At 39.0% G+C, this 19,665-nt stretch overlaps 1 protein-coding gene across 3 annotated transcripts in view; it reads right to left on the reverse strand.

Annotated features, from left to right (window-relative positions):
* The window catches only part of ZNF148 (zinc finger protein 148), a 36,799-nt gene that overhangs the window by 11,665 nt on the left and 5,469 nt on the right, over positions 1-19,665 (reverse strand). For 2 of the 3 annotated variants that reach the window (XM_054278057.1, XM_054278056.1), the window contains 2 exons: positions 4,168-4,513; positions 2,850-2,975 (listed from right to left, as the gene is read on the reverse strand). In XM_054278057.1, coding sequence (XP_054134032.1) covers positions 2,850-2,975; positions 4,168-4,497 — 456 coding nt within the window. In that variant the 5' untranslated portion in view covers positions 4,498-4,513. The remainder of the gene's footprint in view (positions 1-2,849; positions 2,976-4,167; positions 4,514-19,665) is intronic. The other variant, XM_054278058.1, reaches the window with a different exon arrangement.

The following is a 19,665-nucleotide window of genomic DNA, read 5'->3' on the forward strand; positions in this document are numbered from 1 at the left end:
GTGCATTAAGAGATATTTCAACAGGACAGAGACAAAGGCAGCTCATGGAAAATCAGCTTAGAGCTTCCCTAGGCACAGCTGAGTCACTTTATACACTACTGTTTATTTTGTCCGTCTGTTGGAAAGGATGCAAAGTAATCAAACCACTCCTGGGCACTAAACCATGGACAATCGTATTTTAAAGAAAAAGTGAATGGTTAAATTCTTTATATCAAATCACAACTCTAAATGTTTGCTAAAAGTCATTAAAGCTTAGCCAGAATAGTCATATATATTATCTACATCTATATAAAAGCAGTAGTCTCAAAGGTAAAACTTTGGTATTTATAAAAACAAAATCCCAAAGCCAAACAACCAAGAGAACAGTATTATTCTTCTCCCCTTTCAGGTTTTTCACTCAATAAAGTATTGCTCACTTAACATACATAATAAAGCATCTCCTTGATGACTTCAACTTGCCATACTCAATTGCTTTGCTGTCAAACAAAGCCGCTATTTTCATATAAAATTTTAAAAACTTAAATTTTAAAAATGCACCACATCTACTTTATTCAATAAAGCTAATCACAGGTTTTCTCTAATTCGTCAAAAAGAATAAAAATAGAAAACTAAACCAAAACCCAAAATCTCTACTATCTCTGGCAAGAGAATAAGCAAATCAGTAAACAAATTACATTTATAAAATCTTGCTTAACTGCAAACACAACTATAAAGAAGAGCTTAAGGAACCTTAAATAATACAGTTTAGTCCCTTGTTATTAAAAAAAAATAAAAGTATGCTGGGAAAACACATCTGCAGTTTGATTAGCTACAGCGTTTTAGGTTTTATGATAATGACAGTGATGAGAAAGAGAGAGTCAATAACTGAAACAGTATCTCTGAAATAGCAGCAAATACTGTAGGATCTACTTAATTTTTAATTCTCCTGTGTCAAAACAAGGGTGGAAGTCTCAGACTAACAAATTCTTGTGCATTCACTCTGAAGGACAAGCACATTCATACGTTTGTAAGATTGGTGTGTTACAGCTCCAGTCACAGAGAGAGACAACTGTAAAGACTCTGTTCTGTAACATTACTCAGCTGATGAAGCCGACTGCGTCTTTAAAACAAATTTAAATACATGTTATGAAATGCTTTTCATATATTATATTGAAATTTTAAAATAATTGTGCAGAAAATACACTTAATTTCATGGTTATCCTAAACCTGGGCTCTCCTACTTAATCTACCACCTGTCAAATAATGAGAGTTAGCTTTGTCAGAGCAGCTTCCCTAACCAAAGCAACAAAAAAGCTTGTGCGTGTGAGTGTGTGCGCGTGCGTGTGTGTCCGTGTGTGCACGTGTGTGTGTCTGCGTGGCAGAAGGAACAGGACACAGGAGTCATGACACCTGATGGCTTCCTCCTTACCTGACCACTGCATTGATAGAAAACAGAATTTAGAACGTTTCAGAATGTTAACTGACTTCCATTTGTCAGAGTTCCAGCTGCTTGTTTGGATGGAAAATCAACCCCACTACTCTGGAAATACTGAAACTGCAGTAGGTTCTCACCTAGGTCAGTCCTTCAGCTTTTTTCTACTCTGCCTTTCTACTCTGACAGGTCTGAAAAAGGGGAAGAGAGACTGAAAAAGAACCTGTTTAACAATTCTCCTGATCATTTTTCAATCTTTTGTCATCTCAAAAGACTAATCCTGGCAGACTGGGAGATAAAAAGGAAGCATGCAAGTACACGTCTGTAGAAAGAGGGGCACACGCCTCTTCTACCTTGCCATGTTTCCATGGAAGTGATCTCTGGATGTACTCAACCTAGATCTCCTTCTTCTCTCAAAGGGAGAAGTGAGAAAAAAATGCACAGCATTTGGAACTTGCTTCCACACCCAATCTGAAGCAATTTCTCAGCTTTCCAAGAATACTATAGGTGCAACCTTATTTGACAGTGCTTTGAGGAGGACTGGAAGGTCCTGCTCCCAGGGCAACAAAAAGGAGGTTTGGGAGATTTTCTTTGTATTACAGTGAGTTTTCATTTAATGTACAAACAGTCTGGGTTGATTTCTGAGTGGGTTTATTTTAATGCTGCTGTGTGATAACATATAACTGATTTACTTCTATCAGAGCAGCCTGCATATGTTCTATTTTAAGTCTGAAGATTAATACTGATTTGGGGAATTACTAGAAGATGTTACACTGCTACCTCATGAGGTGAAATGATTCTGGTTTTATCTGAAGTGCCTCTCAACAGAAGAAAACTGTTTTCAGACATACAGGGATACATAGTCCTCATGAATGGATCTACAAAACAAATTTTTAAGTAACAAACCAGCAGCTAGGGTAAGAACCTTTTGATATAAATAAATACATATATGAAGATGATTATGACCACAGGAATTTTCCCTACCAGTAAATTATTTTATATATATTAGTAAGCTTTTTAGAATTTTCAAAACTACCATTTTAGTTTTCTTTTTAAAAACTTTTCACTACTATGCATGAAGCATATAGAATTATCAGGCTCACAGAAAAGCACAACTATTATTAGATAGATACAGAGTAATGATTTATAAATGGTCTACAAAGCTACTGACTCATAATTTAAAAAAATATTTGGAGAGAGAACTGCCTGGAGAGACAGATGTTAAAATATGTCAAGAGTTCATGTTGCTAAAAGGAGTTCAAAGAAAAACACTGTTATATCAGTTTTGTTTTGGGTCTCTGGTGAACTTCAGAACTGCATCTTTACTGAGCAAACAAACAATTTCCAGCCTAACTAGTTCAAATGCTAATGAAATTAGTCATAGTCAACCAAATCTTCAGGTCCTTTTAATCTTGGTTTTGCCAAATCAATGTCTTACTTTTGCTGGTGAACGCTGTTTTCTTTTCTTCTTTTTCTGCAAATCTACTGGCTCTCGTATTTGTTTTTTGTCTCGTTTCTGTTGTTCAGATGCATCAGTAAAGGTAATTTCTTGCTTTACACTGATCTGTTAAGATACCAAGTGCCAGTTTCAGGTAAGGTTCTCACTACAGAAAAGCAATTTTTCAATTTTAGAAGATGACAAACTGCTGAAACAGAAAACCTTTTCCTAGGGGAATTATCTTCTGGCTTCACTCTTTCAGAAATTTAAGTGAAAGAATTAATATGTATCTTAAATAAAAAGGGCACAGTTAATTTCCTCAGTAACATTTTGATGTATCCTTTCATTCATCTCCCAAGGTCTTTTTTCCTGACCTGTAGTGATTTTGAGATCAGTTCATATATTAAAATCACTTCCATCTGTAAAACCATTCAGTTTTTCATACCTAGTTTACTTTAGTCCGTGCTGTTGTCAATATAAGATTTAACGGAATAGTTTATTATATATTTAATACAGAAGTATTTTTAAGAGAAAAAAAAAAAACAAGACCAGTTCCAATGACGTTTTTGAAAAAAAAAATTTAAAAATCTCAATCTAATGTGAACTTTAATGAAGACCATGATACTCTCATATTTTTCTAACACCTGATCTAAGCTAACAGAGTAGTGTTTTAACGGTGCTGTGTTTCTGAAGATTATTCTTCATGTGTAAGGCTCTCTACTTTTATAGTCCTGGTGACTGTTCTTTATGTTTGAAGGGTAACAGTGATGGTGTGCTGCATTACAGACAGATGCTCTGTTTTCCAAAGGAAGTCATCTCTATGCTCTCTGGGAAAGCCAAGGTATGCCTTCTATGAGATTCCGTGGAGGGGCATATTTATGGTCATGTATGAAGTGTCACAGTCCAACCTGCAGTGTGAATGCAATTGCTAAGCGTCCACATACCTTAAAAACATACAAGATGCTTCCTATAGCAAAAGCAACTAAACAGTACTATGAACAGCATAAACAGTATGCACCTTCTAATAACGCTATTTATTCCGCTTTGCAGTTACCCCTGAACATTAAATATCCTTAAAGGAGCACATTTTAACACTTTAGTTCTATGGCAACAGCCTGCTTATAAAATATTTATAAAACAGATACTTAACGATTATACTTAATTGGCAAAATTTATCCACAGCCAGAGGCAAATGACATAAATATTTTGATAATCAAAATCCAAACAAGCAATTAATAGATTCTTGCCAGAGTAGGATTAGACTACCAGATCAAGCTTCCTAGTAATCTCTCCAATATTTCACAAAGAAATTGCTTACAGGGACATTAACAGCATACTGCAGCCCTTGAGGAAGTCTATCTTGTGCATCCATTTCATCATCATTTTTTACCGTCTCCTCATGGACCATGAGTTCATCATGTGAAATCATCTCTTGCTGTCGAAGTTCACTTTCCTGTAACACTTCATCTGTTGCAAGAATTTCTTGGTGCGGCATAGTCCGATCTTGAAGCACTGCCTCTTGCCGTTCTCGCGATACTCCAGACTGGTCAGATACTGCACCCATCCCTACCATAGCCCTGGATGACTGCATCTGGTCTATGCCACCACATTTAAGAAATAATCCTCCCAGCTTGTCTTCAATGTTCATTCTTAAGTGCAATTACCTACAAAGAAAGTTTTAATAGTAAACATCTACAATTGGTGCGCTCGCTTAAAATTTTTTACTTAAAAACATTTTATAAGAACTCAAGTCAGTACTCAACAAACACACATGCAGTCCTAAAATTGATACTGCTTAAGAATCAAGAGTTGGATATCTTCAAAGAATGTCAAAAGACTCTCCTTTTGCACATCTGTGTGCACACAACTGAACACTTTCCAAAAAAAGGTTTCAAATCATGCTCCTGACTTCTGGCAAAAGTATAGTAATTAAATGATGGCTAATTCCTCCTTCTCATTCCTTAGAAAACTTTTAATTTTTTTGTTTGTATGCCCTCTTTGCCCTGTTCTCTTTTTCCATTTTGACTGTCTTTTACAAACACCTCTTTCATACTAGTCCTGTTCTCCCTACTCCTTGTCCTTCCACTGCTGTTACCCCAGGGCACTGTTGCTCCTGGAACATCTCAATATCCACAAGTGAGAGAAAACTGGGCTGCATCCAAAGCAGCAGCTGAGGGAGGTGATTCTGCCCCTCCACTCCACTCTCCTGCGACCCCACCTGCAGGGTTACATCCAGCTCTGGGGCCACAACATAAAAAGGACATGGATATGCTGGAGCAAGTCCAGGGGAGGAAAGGAAAATTATCAAAGGGCTAGAACATCTCTGCTATGCCAACAGGATGAGAGAAAAAGGAGGCTGTGAGGAGAACTGATTGCAGCCTTTCATTACTTAAAAGGGAGCTTTTAAGGTGGAGAAAGAACTTTTTAACAGAGCCTGTTTCAACAGGACAACGGGTAATGGTTGTGAAAGGAGAGATGGTCAATTTAGATGAAATATAAGGAAGAATATTGTTACAATGAGGGTGCTGAAACACTGGCACAAGGTGCCCAGAGAGGTGGTGTATACCCCCTCCAGGAAAACATTCAAGGCCAGGTTGGATGGGGCTGAGCAAACCGATTTAAGTGAAGATGTCCCTGCTCATTGCTGGGGGTTGGACTGGATGGCCTTTAAAGCCTCTTCCAACCCAAACTATTCTGTGATTCTATGAAAATGCAACTTTGTAGCTAAAGATATACATCAAATAAAGACTATAGAGAGGTCAAAGCTGTTCATAAAAGACATTCACAGTGAGCAGGAGCATTAGTGAGGAAATATAAATTCCAAACATGAAAAGCAATACAATTCACAATATTCCATCAAGTATCATGACATGATTAATTAGTTTTCAGCACAGAGCAGGAGGCTTTTGTGAAGCTGGAAGTGGCAGCATCTTCTCATTCTACTAATCAATATATATGCAAGATAGTTCCAGGACTCCTCCTTGGCACACTGGATGTGCAGTCAGAGCAGTCAGTCTCCTTCATCCTATTCCCCAGGCCCATAATCCCTACTACCCACTCCTCAGTGCTCCTTGAGACAGACACACCAACAGACAGAGAGACAGACAGACAGACAGACAGACATCCTTCCTCCATCCCTCTATGTTCCCACAGAGGTAATACACACAGAGGCCACAGCAGACACAGGGGTGGGAGCAGAGGCACAGGGCAGCTGGACAGCACACAGCAGGCCCAGCCACAGCACCACGTGGGACCTTGGGCAGCACCACAACAGCAGCAGCACCCTTGATTTTGATGCACAGAGTTAGGATACAGGTGTGATGTGGGTACATTGCTACACACCAGCTTCAAATTCCAACCCCCTGAGAGTGCAGCATGGAGAAAGGATCCAGCTCCATTCAAGGCTCAAGTCACAGGCTTTGCTGCCTCCCCTGCAGCTCACAATGACTATTCAGAACCAAAGAAATCAGGTCTCTCGACAGGTTATGTCCACAGAAATCGGGTCTCTGCCGAAAACCAGCAGGGCCATCACTGCAGAATTGCACCACAACAGCCCCCTGCCAGTCCAACAGGCTGCCAACATGCAAAAACACTCCACCAAACAAATGTACATGAAGTGTCTAGATTTCCATATTCAGTTTCATCCATTTGATCACTTTCTAAATAAGTTTCTTCTCCAGAGAATATATTTTGAAAACTCTCAGTGTATCTAAACATTTGTGAAGTTTCCTTTATATCAAACTACATCAAGTTTACAAAATAAACAGGTGGTTTCTTTTTGGGTGAGATCCTAGATTACTTGGTAGGAATGGAACCACCAGCTGAAAGAGCTGAAACTCTCATGAGTTTCTCCTGCATTGTCCTTTGTTTCAAATATTACTATTGGTTCTTAAGATTCTGAAAGTAAAATTAACTCAACTTCTTAAAAAAAAAAAAAAAGAAAACAACACAACCTCACCACAGACCACAACAAATAAAGTAAAAAAGCCAATTCACACATCCTGGTGGCAAGTCATGTCTTATAACTCAAAAGTGAAAGAACATTAGTCCCTACTCTGTACCATGAGAGGTTCTAAACTTCCGAATACATCATAGAAAAGCTGACAGCCAGGATGGTCTGACCTCTCTCAGTTTCAAATACTTAAGAAGCACACCAAAGGAAGAGGCTTTTCAGGCAAATACTTTTTTTTTATTTTTAGTAAGCCTTGCTTTGCTGGAAATCAGAAGGACAGAGTCACCAAGCTACATGTCTTTATATATGACAGTGTCATCAATCTTTTTAGCATTCTTCCTTCCTACATAACAAGTCCATTTTAGGGACTAAAACCACTCATGACAGGAGAAGAACATGGAAAAATTCTATTCAGCACATTTATGTTTGTGATTTGTCATTTTTTGTTCTCCTGCAATTCTAACACAATTTTGAAATAATGCTTTCGATTTTCTCAGTATTTGTCTTCAAATACAGACAACAATTTCTTAATGCCTTGAGTGAGCTCAGGTAGTGCTATGTGACAAACTACCTCTCAAATTAATCCATTTACAGTAAGAAAATGAGATGTCTTCAAGGGAAAATGTAGGTCTGATATGCCATACAGCCACTTGCAGACATTATATAATCCATGAAGTATTTTTCAGAAGTAACTGGGAAACCAAACTGATAGTTTCTCAGCAATAACACAAACAAACAAACAAAACCTGGCACAGCACTAAGGCTGTATTCTTCCTACCAATGCAGATCTCCCAGAGGTCTTGCAACAACATAAAGAAGAAAGTGAGGATTAATTTGTCATCTTTTTGGTTTAGAATATCCTGCGCCAAGGGAGAAAGGTGAGATAGAAGTGAAATTCTTAAGATTTGGTAAAAGATGGTGCAAAAGACCTAAAGCTGAGACTTGTTCTTTTGGTAGAGCATTCTAAATATCCAGCTTGAAAGACAGACTTCAAGGAAAATAAAACAGATGTATCCACTCATTTCAGCCTTTATCTGAGCTCAATCCAAACTCAGGGTACATCTCACACAGACTGTCATTCACTATGCTTTTGTTCCACACTACAGAAATATGACAGCACCAGGTCAGTGCAGATTCTCCAAAGGAATGACGTGGACAGGTATGAGAATACAAGAACTCAAGATGCTGAAACACATTCAAGGGAGAACAAACAGCATCAAGTGTGAGAACATGGTGGCCCTAATCTGTCTGCTCAGGCCACTGGCAAGAACAGCACAGAAGGCAGTTCCACATGGAGGATGACACTGCCACATCACTCTGAAATTAGGTGGGAATTGCGGAAATCCTGGATTTAAAGCCACTTCCTGGCAGGAAGTTAGGCAGGCTAAGAAGCTGAGTGAACCACACAGAAGAGCCTGCTGCTCTCACCAGCAGAGGCAGGAAGACTCCTGACATGCCAAACCTTGGGACAGCTGGTGAGATACACAGCTTCCCAGAGGACAGGCCAGCTGTGGGCTGATGTTCACGGGTCTGGCTGGCTCCCACAGTCACAACGGATATGGAAAGTTTCTTTCTCACCCTGACTAGCAGGTTTAGCAGAGTCATGCAACTGAGAGCCCTCAAGTTGTCTTCCAGCCATGATCTTGAGTCATATCAGAAGTGGTGCAGTAAGAGCTTATTAATCAGGCTTTCAAACACCTGGCTTTTCAAAGAAAAATAGCAAGAACTTACAGTGTCAAGCTGCATATGAGAAGTGATGAAAAACAATATAAGTTACATGACTTGCAGGTGATGTTTTAAAACAAAGAGGTAATGTTTTAAAACAAAGAACCACAAACAAAAACAGGCTATTAATCCAAGTAAGAAGCATCCCAAATGCAATTAATTCAGTAAAACATTTGTAATTTGTCAAGTGACACCTTTCGGCTCACATAAAAGGAGTCCTATCATTTAAATTGAAGATGAGAAGTGTTCCTGGAAGAATGACAGTGTGATAAAGAAATGTTAGTTAAAAGCATTCAAACAAGAACACTTTACCAACCTGCAAAGATTAAATATATTTTTAAGTGCAAGATGCATTTGTGAAATAAAGATCAACTTACTTAGAGATTATCTCTAGGGAAGCTACAAAAATGCAAAGCACATACACACACACAAGCAAATTTCTTGGCATAAGACATTGTTATCCCTATTGCAGAGATGTTTTTCATGGAATTTCAGAAGGTCTATTAAGCTGCACCAAGTAATATCTTGATTTTTCTTAGAGTATATAGTTCCTCTATAAACTGACAGAAAAAGAGCTGTCAACAAAACCTTTCAAGAATACATTTTGCTTGATAGAGGTTCTCCATGCATTTATTGCAGGCGAAGCATCTCACAAGAGACATCTACAGGCAGAGCTCCCCGGGGAGGAGAGAGAGGAAGGGGAAGGACTGCCCAGAAGAGGTCTCACAGGAGCCTGCCAGCACCTCCTGTTTCCACAGGGTGCTCCCCAGCTGCCTGCAGCACGTCCCCAGCCAGCGACGCACATCGCTTCACTCCGAACCGCTGCTCCGCCAGCGCCTCGGCTGCACTGCACAGCCATTCCTTTCTGCACAGCCATTCCTTTCTGCACACCCATTCCTTTCTGCACAGCCATTCCTTTCTGCAGCCCTGACATCAGCTTTCCAAACACTTCTGCTCTGAGCTGGAGAGCTGAGCAGTAAAGACAATGTTCCTAATTAAAGAAACAACCGCTTCAATGAAAACATGCTGCATGAAAAGCGTGACAACATTTCAATTCAGAATCAAAACTAAAAATACCATCAAGAGAAAACATTCATTGATTCAAAAAGTCTGCTGGGATGGTGGCTGCTATGAGGTAGATGTGAACAGAGACCCTAAAGGAAAGAGCAAAATTTGTAAGCCATCAGAGTTTAACACCTGGTCCAGCTCTTGTTCTCCACTTTGATTAATGGTAAGGGTTATTCTATCCTCTCCCTTCTTTTCTTAAGCATGAAGTAAGGCATTATTTAATTTAATGAGCAAGTACTTAGAGATACTAATTGGGTTCACTTTAAAAATAAAATCCGTATGTGCAGAAACACAAATTCTGTAGTATTTAAAAGACTATTTATGACAGAGGATAAAAGAAAACATGTTTAAGGATTAACAGCAGAGACAAAAAATGAAAATCATCTGCAGTTTAGTATCTATTTGTAGAACAGAATTAATGTTTTTGCTTTTTCTTTTAAAGTAAGATGGATTTTTGTATTTGTAAACATTGTCCTGCAGAAAGTCTTTGGTGTTCCAGAACTTCTACCACTCCTTTTAAGTGTTAAAAAGCAGGATTAGCTGCTTTCTATATCCATAACCCACTCCACCCTGTCTCCTATACTATCTTCTCCCTATTTTTGCAAGGCAAAAAGGAAGGAAAGAAGGCTAAGGGAAACATGAAAGGAAAGTTGTTAAAATATTCTTCTATTGTTAAAGTTGTTAAACTATTCTTCTGGCTTAAACCTGAGCTCCTTCTGAAGGACTGTAGCAAAGACTTGAGACAGAAATATGACTTTCCCTCTAGCAAAAAGCTCTCTTTGACCATGTTTTCTAAGATATAACAACCCAAACACAAGAGCCAGGATGCACAACAGCAATTCTAACTTGCCCTTAGCAATCTGATACTGTTCTGCTGAAAACTACCTCCAAGATTCCCCTCACAAAAGCTGACACTGTGCTCAGCCCAGGGTATTAAATGGTTTCAGGGTAACCTTACACTGGGAGTAGCCTCATGACATTATTTTAGCTCCACATTTTGGGAAGTGTGTTTTCATTAAAGACAAGGCAAAATCCCTGATGAGCAAATATCTGGAGCTACACAACATGTACCTGAGCATTCCTCCCACAGCCTTGCCTCAAGAGCTTTTGGAAGAAGGAGTACATGCAGAGCTCAAACTACAGAACATATAAAGGTTACTTGTGCAAAATGCACACAGAATAAACTTTTCAAAAGGCAATCTGGGGAAACACCTCAGCTTCTTAGGGCTCATCTCTATGGTCATGCTATAATTATTGTACACTATATTAATTTAAGCTAAACTGTAAGCTTAAATTAATATGTGTACATAAATCTATAAAACTCCCTAAACTATAAAAAATCTAAAAAACTCTAAATCTATAAAACTCCCTAAATGAACATTCTCATTCTAGTACAGAATTTTTTTTTCCTTCCCTGTCTACTGGAATAGTGTAATTCACTTTGGAAAGGTTATTCTGAATTAAAAAGTCAACCCCTTTATAATCAGAGCAGTTTACTGGCATGATTAGTAAAACCTTTCTAAACAGCCAAACTTCTACAAAATCAACTACAACTGATAGGCCATTCCAGTGAGATATTTGGTGTGTTTTAATTACTCAACTCCCAATGATACTGCAAGAAACAATCCAATAGAGGGGGTACCTGCCCAAAGGGGAGTGTCCTGCACCTCTGCCCCCTCAGATCTTGTGTCCTGCTCTGGGTTGAGCACAGCATTCTGCAGCTGAGAAGGGAGCTGGACAGAAACATTCCCACAGAAAAGCCAGGAGGTTTCATTTGGGTCAGAGCAGGTGGGGGGTACGGGAGATGGGCAGTGAGGAAGCAGGAGCAGGGAACAGGACAGCTTCTCCATGAGCGGTCAGAGGTTGGATCAGATCAAAGTGCATTGTGAAACTGCCCCACAAAGCCATGTGCACACCCAGAGCAACACCTCAGAGCCGCCACCCACACATACCCAACGGCTATGCCAAATTCAGACCACGGGGAAAATGGCTATCTACATTCTCAAATACCTTCCTCCTAAAATGAAGTCTAAAATCGCCAATAAATCTACAATTCCTGATGCTAATGAAGAAAGAGATAGCAACAGGGCTTAAAAGCATATTTAAAACTACTAATGTTTAAGCATTTCCATGAATGAAACCACCACCAATGCAAGCCCCTCCAAAAGGAACAGAAAAACCAGAACTGAACAGGTTCCTAACATCCACTTTAAACCCCTATCAAATCATGAAAAATGCTGACTATTCTCATCACATCAGAAAATATATTTAGTTGCACTATTAAAATATGGATACAGTCCAATACAAAAGGAAACACAACTAGCTTCACAATATCAAAGGTTCAATTTTTACCATACCACAGAAGCCTAGAGAGTAAAGAATAATACCCTACTTAATGGTTCTAAATAAAGAACATTAAATAAAATTCTCTCCTATCCCTACTCAGAAAAATAACACTCAGCTAAAAGAACGATTTTTAAATTAACACACAAGGATTTTTAAGAATCAATTAGAATGTGTTGACTTGCAAAAAGAAAGCAATCAAACATAAATCATCATGAAAAGGTTAACAGATCATAAAATCAACACATTCTAAAAGGTAACATATGATACACTCTCATGACTTGTTGCACAGTTATTTCTGAGTGCTCCATGTTGCTGAACACATGCCAGTGCAGGGCCTGACTCCACCAAGATTTACACCCATACTGAGCTGTGAATAGTCCTATTACAATCAACAGGATTACCCACAGAAAATCTCCTTATCGTGCATAAAATTATCCATGTGTGAAAATCTTTGTCACCTTTCTTATCCTGAAATCTGTATTCCATCATCACCAGCATAACCATAATTTAATATCAAATGTGCATATGGAAAAGCTTGAGATGCTGTATTTAAAAAGCCACAGTTCCATGTCAAAATCCACAGGGGTGTTACCAGTGTCACAAACATACTTTAAATAGTCCAAAAATCACAGGCAATGCTACTTTTTATCTGGAAAAAAAAAAAAAAAAAAGCCATTGGTTTTGTAGCACTAAATCATAAACTACTAGAAAATAGTTATTTTTCAGAATTTATCTGGGAATTTTTCCCACTGGATAGTTAACCTCAGAAGAACACTGCAGGATTTCTGTCTTTGCACCATGAAACTTGGACACTCAAAAGTGCTCACTCTGGGGACTTCTGGTGACATTTATATTGAGGAAAACAAACACTACACATCACTAAGGCCACCTAGCATCTTCTAAGTTGCATTTTACACCTTCAGTCCAACTGGTGAAAATTTTGTGAAATTTCATCTATCTCATGCATGCCCCAAGCTGAAACTTTATAAAAATATTTCAGATAGTGTGTCAAATGGTTTTTCATTTGATTTTGACAACAGTGCAGTTCTATCACAAAGCTGAGCCAATCTAACAGCTAAGGTCATTGAAAGGGGCAATTAATTCCTCCTCCTAACTCTGAGAGTCCACCTTATCATTGGTGCCTACTCTAATGCTCAGATTTTTTAAAATGTGATTTTTTCTTACAAGTCCTTAAACTCCTCGGGCCTCACAACTTCTTTACCATCTGCAAGTATCCCTGAAGCATCCCTACTCATCACAAGCGCTATGCTAGTGCTGCTTTCCAGAAGATGACAACCTGCTGTTGCTCTCAAATTGGCCCAAACACCAAAGGCCTGTACATGTGTGTGCATTTGTTCCTTCTTCTTGGTGGATAAAGAACTGGCTGGATGGTTGCACTCACAGTTGTGGATAATGGCTCAATGTCCATGTGACATCAGTGACAAGTGGGATTGCTCAGGGATTGGGGGACTGGTGCTGTTTAACACGTGTGTCAGGGACATGGACAGTGGGATTGAGGGCACCCTCAGCAAGCTCCCAAAGACACCAAGTGGTGGATGCCCTGGAGGGAAGGGATGCCATCCAGAGGGACCTGACAGCCTGGAGAGATGGGCCTGTGTGAATTTCATGAAGCTCAACAAGGCTGCAAGTGAGACAGGGCAATCCCAAGCACAAATACTGGTACTGTACATTTTTAAAATACAAATACCATAAATATATGTGTGTGTGTGTATATATATAGATATATATATATATACACGTACATATGTGGTTTTCTACAGCACACTGGACAGAATGCTCCACAAAAATATGTGAAACTAGTCAGACAGATTATAAGATCCTTGCTCTGTTTGTTACAAGTGCCAAAACATGTGTGAGTCACAGAGTGCAGGAAAAGAAAGCTGTGACCATTTAGGCAGTTGAACCCTACCTTGCAAGGATCAAGCCCTTTCTACAGAAGTTTTTTTAAAATAGGTGATCAATAATTATATTTGGCACATTTTCTGGCTGCTTATTCTGACACATTTGGGTCAGATGTACCCAAAATGCTGAGTACTCAGGGCTGCAATTACGTCACTTACAGCACTACTTTAAAAATACAAAGATGAATGCAATGCTTCTATTTTCATTTTCAAAAAAGCTCTTAAAGAGCTCAATGGACATTCACACCAAACACAAATTTTCACCTTGCTCACAGGCACCAATTCTCCAGCCATAAAATAAGATATATCCATTTCCTCTCCCTGAGGCATAGTAAAATACTTGTAACAACAAGCAATATTCAATATAGGTCACAAGGGTGAACTAATCAGTTTGTGGTGCTCTTGTTCCTGCAGCCTGAGGGGAGAAGGCAGCACACCTCAGATGGAAAGGTAAACGTGCACCAATGACCGAGGAAACTGCTGTGACAAGGTAGTAAGAGGGATCTGGCCTCCCCAGGACCTACCCACTGACCAGAAAGCACAAACAGCAGAAGGTTTCCAACCAACAGGGAGCGGCCACTTTGGTGCAGAATCATTAGAGGATGGGGCACACCAATGTGGGACTGCCATCAAGAAAAGGTAAGCATGACAGTAAGACTTTGAAAAGAGAAACACTGTTTACCACCATGATGTAACAGAACTACTAGAGATTTGGCTTCTTTTTGTAGCTCTGCCACTGCTTTTGGGGCAAATCTGTTATTTTGGCAAATCACTCGCCCTCCCATCTTTCCACTTCCTGTCTCTAAATCAAGTGCAATGATCCACCTAGGATTTAGGTGTGAAGTGAGCAGCAGACATTATCTCTGAGGGTCTTACAGAAATTTCACACAGAAATATATCCATTCTGCCTTCAGAGCAGGATTAAGCAGAGCACATTAAGAGAACACACGTTATGCAAAAAGAAGAAAGCAAAGTACAGAGCAGCTGCTTATCCAATTCATGGACATTCAAAAAGGCAGGGGCTTTGGGGTTCATGTATCATGAAATAATATGACATAATATTAAGATGCAATATATTAATAATATAAACAGTATGGTAAAATTAAGTGGCACAGGTAAAGCTCAATGCTGCAATTTTAAGGCTTGCATACTTGACTTACAGCTAAAAATGCTCTTTTAAAACCATGCTTTTCTTGTAATATCTTTACTTCAACTTCAATATTTTCTAAAAGGCCATCTACACGTACTAAAGAAAAACAATAATTACAGAAAAATTCAAGACAATTACTTAATACATCCACATAGATTAAATAACATTGGACAATAAACTAACAGAAGTATAACCAAGAAGGTTTTGCTCAAAAAACCTGGAAGTTAGCTGCAAAAGCCAACTTAGAGATTCTGGAAGACATTCCTCATTTACATACATGACAGCACAAGGAAAACTTACAGGGAAAAAAAACCCACCATTTTAAACCATAGGTGAGAAGGCCACGAATAACAACAATACAGCCCAGGTGATATTTCTAAATCTTACTTCAGCACTCGACGTTATTTCAACATGGGCTCTCAGGTTGTGAAATCAATGCAAGTATTTTAGAACACAGGAAGCATTCTCTTCAGTTCCAATTTCAACTTTAGCACATCACCATGCACAGAGCAGGCATTTTTTCCCTAACTTCATTTCAGCAAACCTATTCAGGGTAAGATTACATTCTGTGTAACATCTCAAAACAAATTCTACAAAATGTGCTTGGCTCTCTCGGCGTCAACTTTCCACCAAGCAAGGAACATTTTCTCATCTCATTCTTCTGCAGAGGAAGCATTGTCATACCTCAGTGTAACTTCATTTTTAATGGATATTTACTTCATTTCAGCTGTGTTTCAAACACACCCTTCATCTATCTACACGTGGAACAGAAACTCAAACAATCCAGTTAATCCAAAACATGACAGAATGAATACCTCTCTAGCAAAAGATTCACACCAGACAGACCAGGCAAATCCTGTGCTTTCTGTACTGCTTTTCAAATTCCACAGTGTTACCTTCAGGGGCCAAAAATGTGGGCCAGGAGACCTGAAAGAGCCTAAAGCTCATAGACATAGATCTCCACTCACTGCTCCACTCATCAAACCCTACATGTTTATCCTACCTATATAAAAAAAAGCCCTTTTAGCAATCTAGCTATTCCATAAGGCTAATATACCTGGCAACTAAAAATTATATATCTACTTCACATTTGCTAACATAAACACAAGGCAACACACAATCTAGTCAATGGGGGAAAAAAAGCCCATATAAGAATCTCATCAGGTAAGAAAAAGAATCACAGAATGCTCATGCCATTCCCATAAAGCATTTGAACCCTCCAGAGATGGCAGCTCTGGAATATAAAACCAGTGCAGTGACAATGATTTAGGTATCACTAGAAGCAGGATCTCAACCTGTATACCCTGGTGGTAGCCCTTTCTTTCCTTTAAAGCATGATAAAAATCAAGGAGCAGAGGATGTTGTGATGCTACAATAGGGAGAGCACTGACCAGCACTGAGCCAGAAAAAGAAAATCTATCACTGCTCTTCAGATATTCAAGCAGTTACAAACTGGGCATCAAGGAGCAATTTTCATCAGTGGAATCAGGGATTGCTGTGGCCTAAACAGCACTCTGTTATAGCATCAGAACAGTATCAAGCACCTTCATCAGGAGTAAACAGAAGATTCAGCACATAAACTGACATGTGTTAGTATTTAAAGATAGTATGAAATCAGCCAGAGGAGGAAGGAGTAGAAACACACTCTAAAATCATGGAAATGAGCAATCAGGTCACTTTCTCAAAACCCCTCTTGGAACACAAGCATGTTACAGCCCATGTACATCTGCCAAGACAACAAAGAAGGTTTTTTTAAGAGTGTACTCGTCTCCAGTTAGGAATTTTTTTTCCACACTGTTGCAACAAATCCACCACCTCCCTACTGCTAACCAACACTTGTGGTCAGATTAAATCAACTAAGAACTATTCCTATCCCACTTACATAAAATTCCAGAATTGTAAATCAGCCTCTTTTAATTCATTTTTAATCTCAATGACCCTCACTTCAAAAGAAAGAAAAAAAAGGCAAATCAAGTATTAAATCCAGTGTGCTTCTGCAGTGTATCCTCTTCAAAAGACTATCCACAACCTCAGCAAGAACTTCCAGGTAACTCTTTCCCTTAATACTACAAAAATGGTATGAACAAGGAATCCCACTGACTTCTACCACATACCCCAAGGTGATTTTTCCTCATTACAGTTTTAAATTTCTCAAACAATTTTCAGGCACTTAAGCCCATTTTCAGATTGAGGCAAGCCAAAACATGAGATCTCTAGAAACTATTTTATAAGAGCAATAATAACACAGATATCCTGGCCCATTAGCTAACACAGAAAATAATCCAAAAAATAAAACACAGACTTCTCAGGACTCTGCCCTCTTGAATAAAAAGGTTGTGGAAATTGGATTCTACCTCAATGACTTTGGTGCCCTGCAGCTAATTCTCACTAATTAAGTCCTAGAATACAATAAAACAGAAATTCAGAATGATTAAAAGATATGATACATGTTTATAACAACTCCTGTAACTACTAGGAATAAAAATCTTGAAGGTTCTTGATGCCATCAACTCACAGACCAATTATTAAGGGCTGCTATTCCAAACAGGTCTGAAATTTTTGAGAACCCATAGTCAAATAGCACATTCCATATAATCCATATTATTAAGCAAGCAGGAAACCAATCTGTAAAGCTAGAAAATATTCTGACAGGATTCAGATGAAAGAAAAATTCAGCATATTCTGTGTTTATGGACTGCTTTCCAGATGCTGGTTCCTCATGCATCCATGTTGAGAGTCTCACACTGATGCAGCTGCACTCACCCAGGTGCCCTCAATGCAAAGATGTATTCCACAGGTAACAGGGCAACAATTTGTAACAGAATCCTTGAATGGTTTGGCTTGGTGGGGACCTTACAGACCACCTAGATCCAAACCCCCTGCCAGGGCAGGGACACCTTCCCTCAGGGCCCCATCCAGCCTGGCCTTGAGTACTGACAGGGCTGGGGCATCCACAGCTTCTCTGGGCAGCCTCTTCCAGGGTCTCACCACTCTCACAGCCAAAATTTCTTCCTAATAGCTACTCTAAATCTACCCTATTTCAGTTCATTACTCCTTGTCCTAACACCACCTGTCCAAGTACCCAAGATAGAAGCACCAGAGCCAAAACTTCTCTGCTGAACTTGTGTCCAATAAAATGTGGGAAATTAAGAGTTGTGCAATGGTACAGCAAATTTTAGGCACATAAGATGTAACTACAACAGATTCCATTTTTTCTGCACGCGCAGCCACACTCTCATCACCAGCACAACTGCAGAAAGCCCCCTGCCTGTCCTGTGACCTACAAGGAATGTAATCCACGGGTGACACAAAGGCACACTAGACAGTAAAATGTGAGATCATGCAAAGAACTGACAGATTAAATTTTCTGTCAGTTTGTCCTTTTACATTGCTGTTCCTTGGAAAGTGACAGTAAACTCACACTTAAAGCTGCACTACGTTTGATGCAGTATAGTGTATGTAACACTGATTCCTAACAGGCACCAGCTGAACATGCCTGGTTTGCATGATCTACTTTTAACTGTCAGATTCAGACAACAAGCCCACTGGTTTTGTCTACAAATTGCCACCTACTTCACATCTTCCAGCAAAATACTGTGACAACTGGATGATCATCCTCTGTGTGCTCCTCTTCTATAAACTCTATTTTAATTCCCCTCTCACTAACTTAATTTCATCACTGGTGATCATAAAAACCCACATTTCAAATACATAAAATTTCTTTTCTACGAGTCATTTAAAAAGACAACTTCATCATCTCTACCAGGAAAAAACAACACTAAAGTCAAGTAGCTTTTCCTTACTTCATTATAGCCCATCACAATACAAGCTTTCCTGCTCCTCAGAACACAATCACATAACTTTGACATCTTTCTGCTGACTCAGACAAAAATTCATCACAAAATATAACTGTCAGATTCACCAGTGACAGAGGAAGCTCCTGAGAACCACAGCCTAATAAAGCTTTCCTCCTTGAAGGATGACACCAGTCTTTCCCATATGAAAGATTAATTTTTATTTTATATTGTTAAAGCAATATTCACTCAGGGCACTTTCACACTAGACTTTATTTTCAAGAAAACCAGTTATAAGGTCAAAACAGAAGTCAAAAACCAATATTTCACTGGCATGTCTGGAAAATCTGCAAGTGATTTTGGTAAAATAATTGTCTCATATGTTGGTGTCCTGAGGATTAACCACCTCCTTCTGCAGTTGATCTACAGTGGTCAATACAAAAATTTTCTTCAAAGAAAGCAGTGCAAGATTACTCTAGCAAAAAGGAGTTGGTTGAGTTTACCAATCTATAGTGAAGAACTTCTTTGTCAAAAGAAACTTTACAGACACAAAAGGGAACATGTCTTAATTTATGTATATAGTTACTGTTGCATCAAGAACTGCTCAGTGCTATAAATGACCCAACTTAAAAGCCTGGCAATTGTCATTCATCTCACATGAATTTTGTTTGATAGAGACTGACATGCAACAGAGACCTGTGTTAGAAACCACTGTGTGTATGTGGTCAAAACCAGAGGAGAATCATGCCTCAGGAGATGATAATTCCCTTCAGAGTGCTCCTATTTGAGACACTCTGAAATCATCCACTGAATCTGGAAATTCTGACTGTTATAATGCCTACAGACTAAAAAAATCATC

Source organism: Melozone crissalis, unplaced genomic scaffold (genome assembly GCF_028551555.1).
Source record: "Melozone crissalis strain CALT ecotype California unplaced genomic scaffold, PUWL_Pcris_2 ptg000023l_1, whole genome shotgun sequence".
In the NCBI taxonomy this organism is placed as follows: Eukaryota; Metazoa; Chordata; class Aves; order Passeriformes; family Passerellidae; genus Melozone; species Melozone crissalis.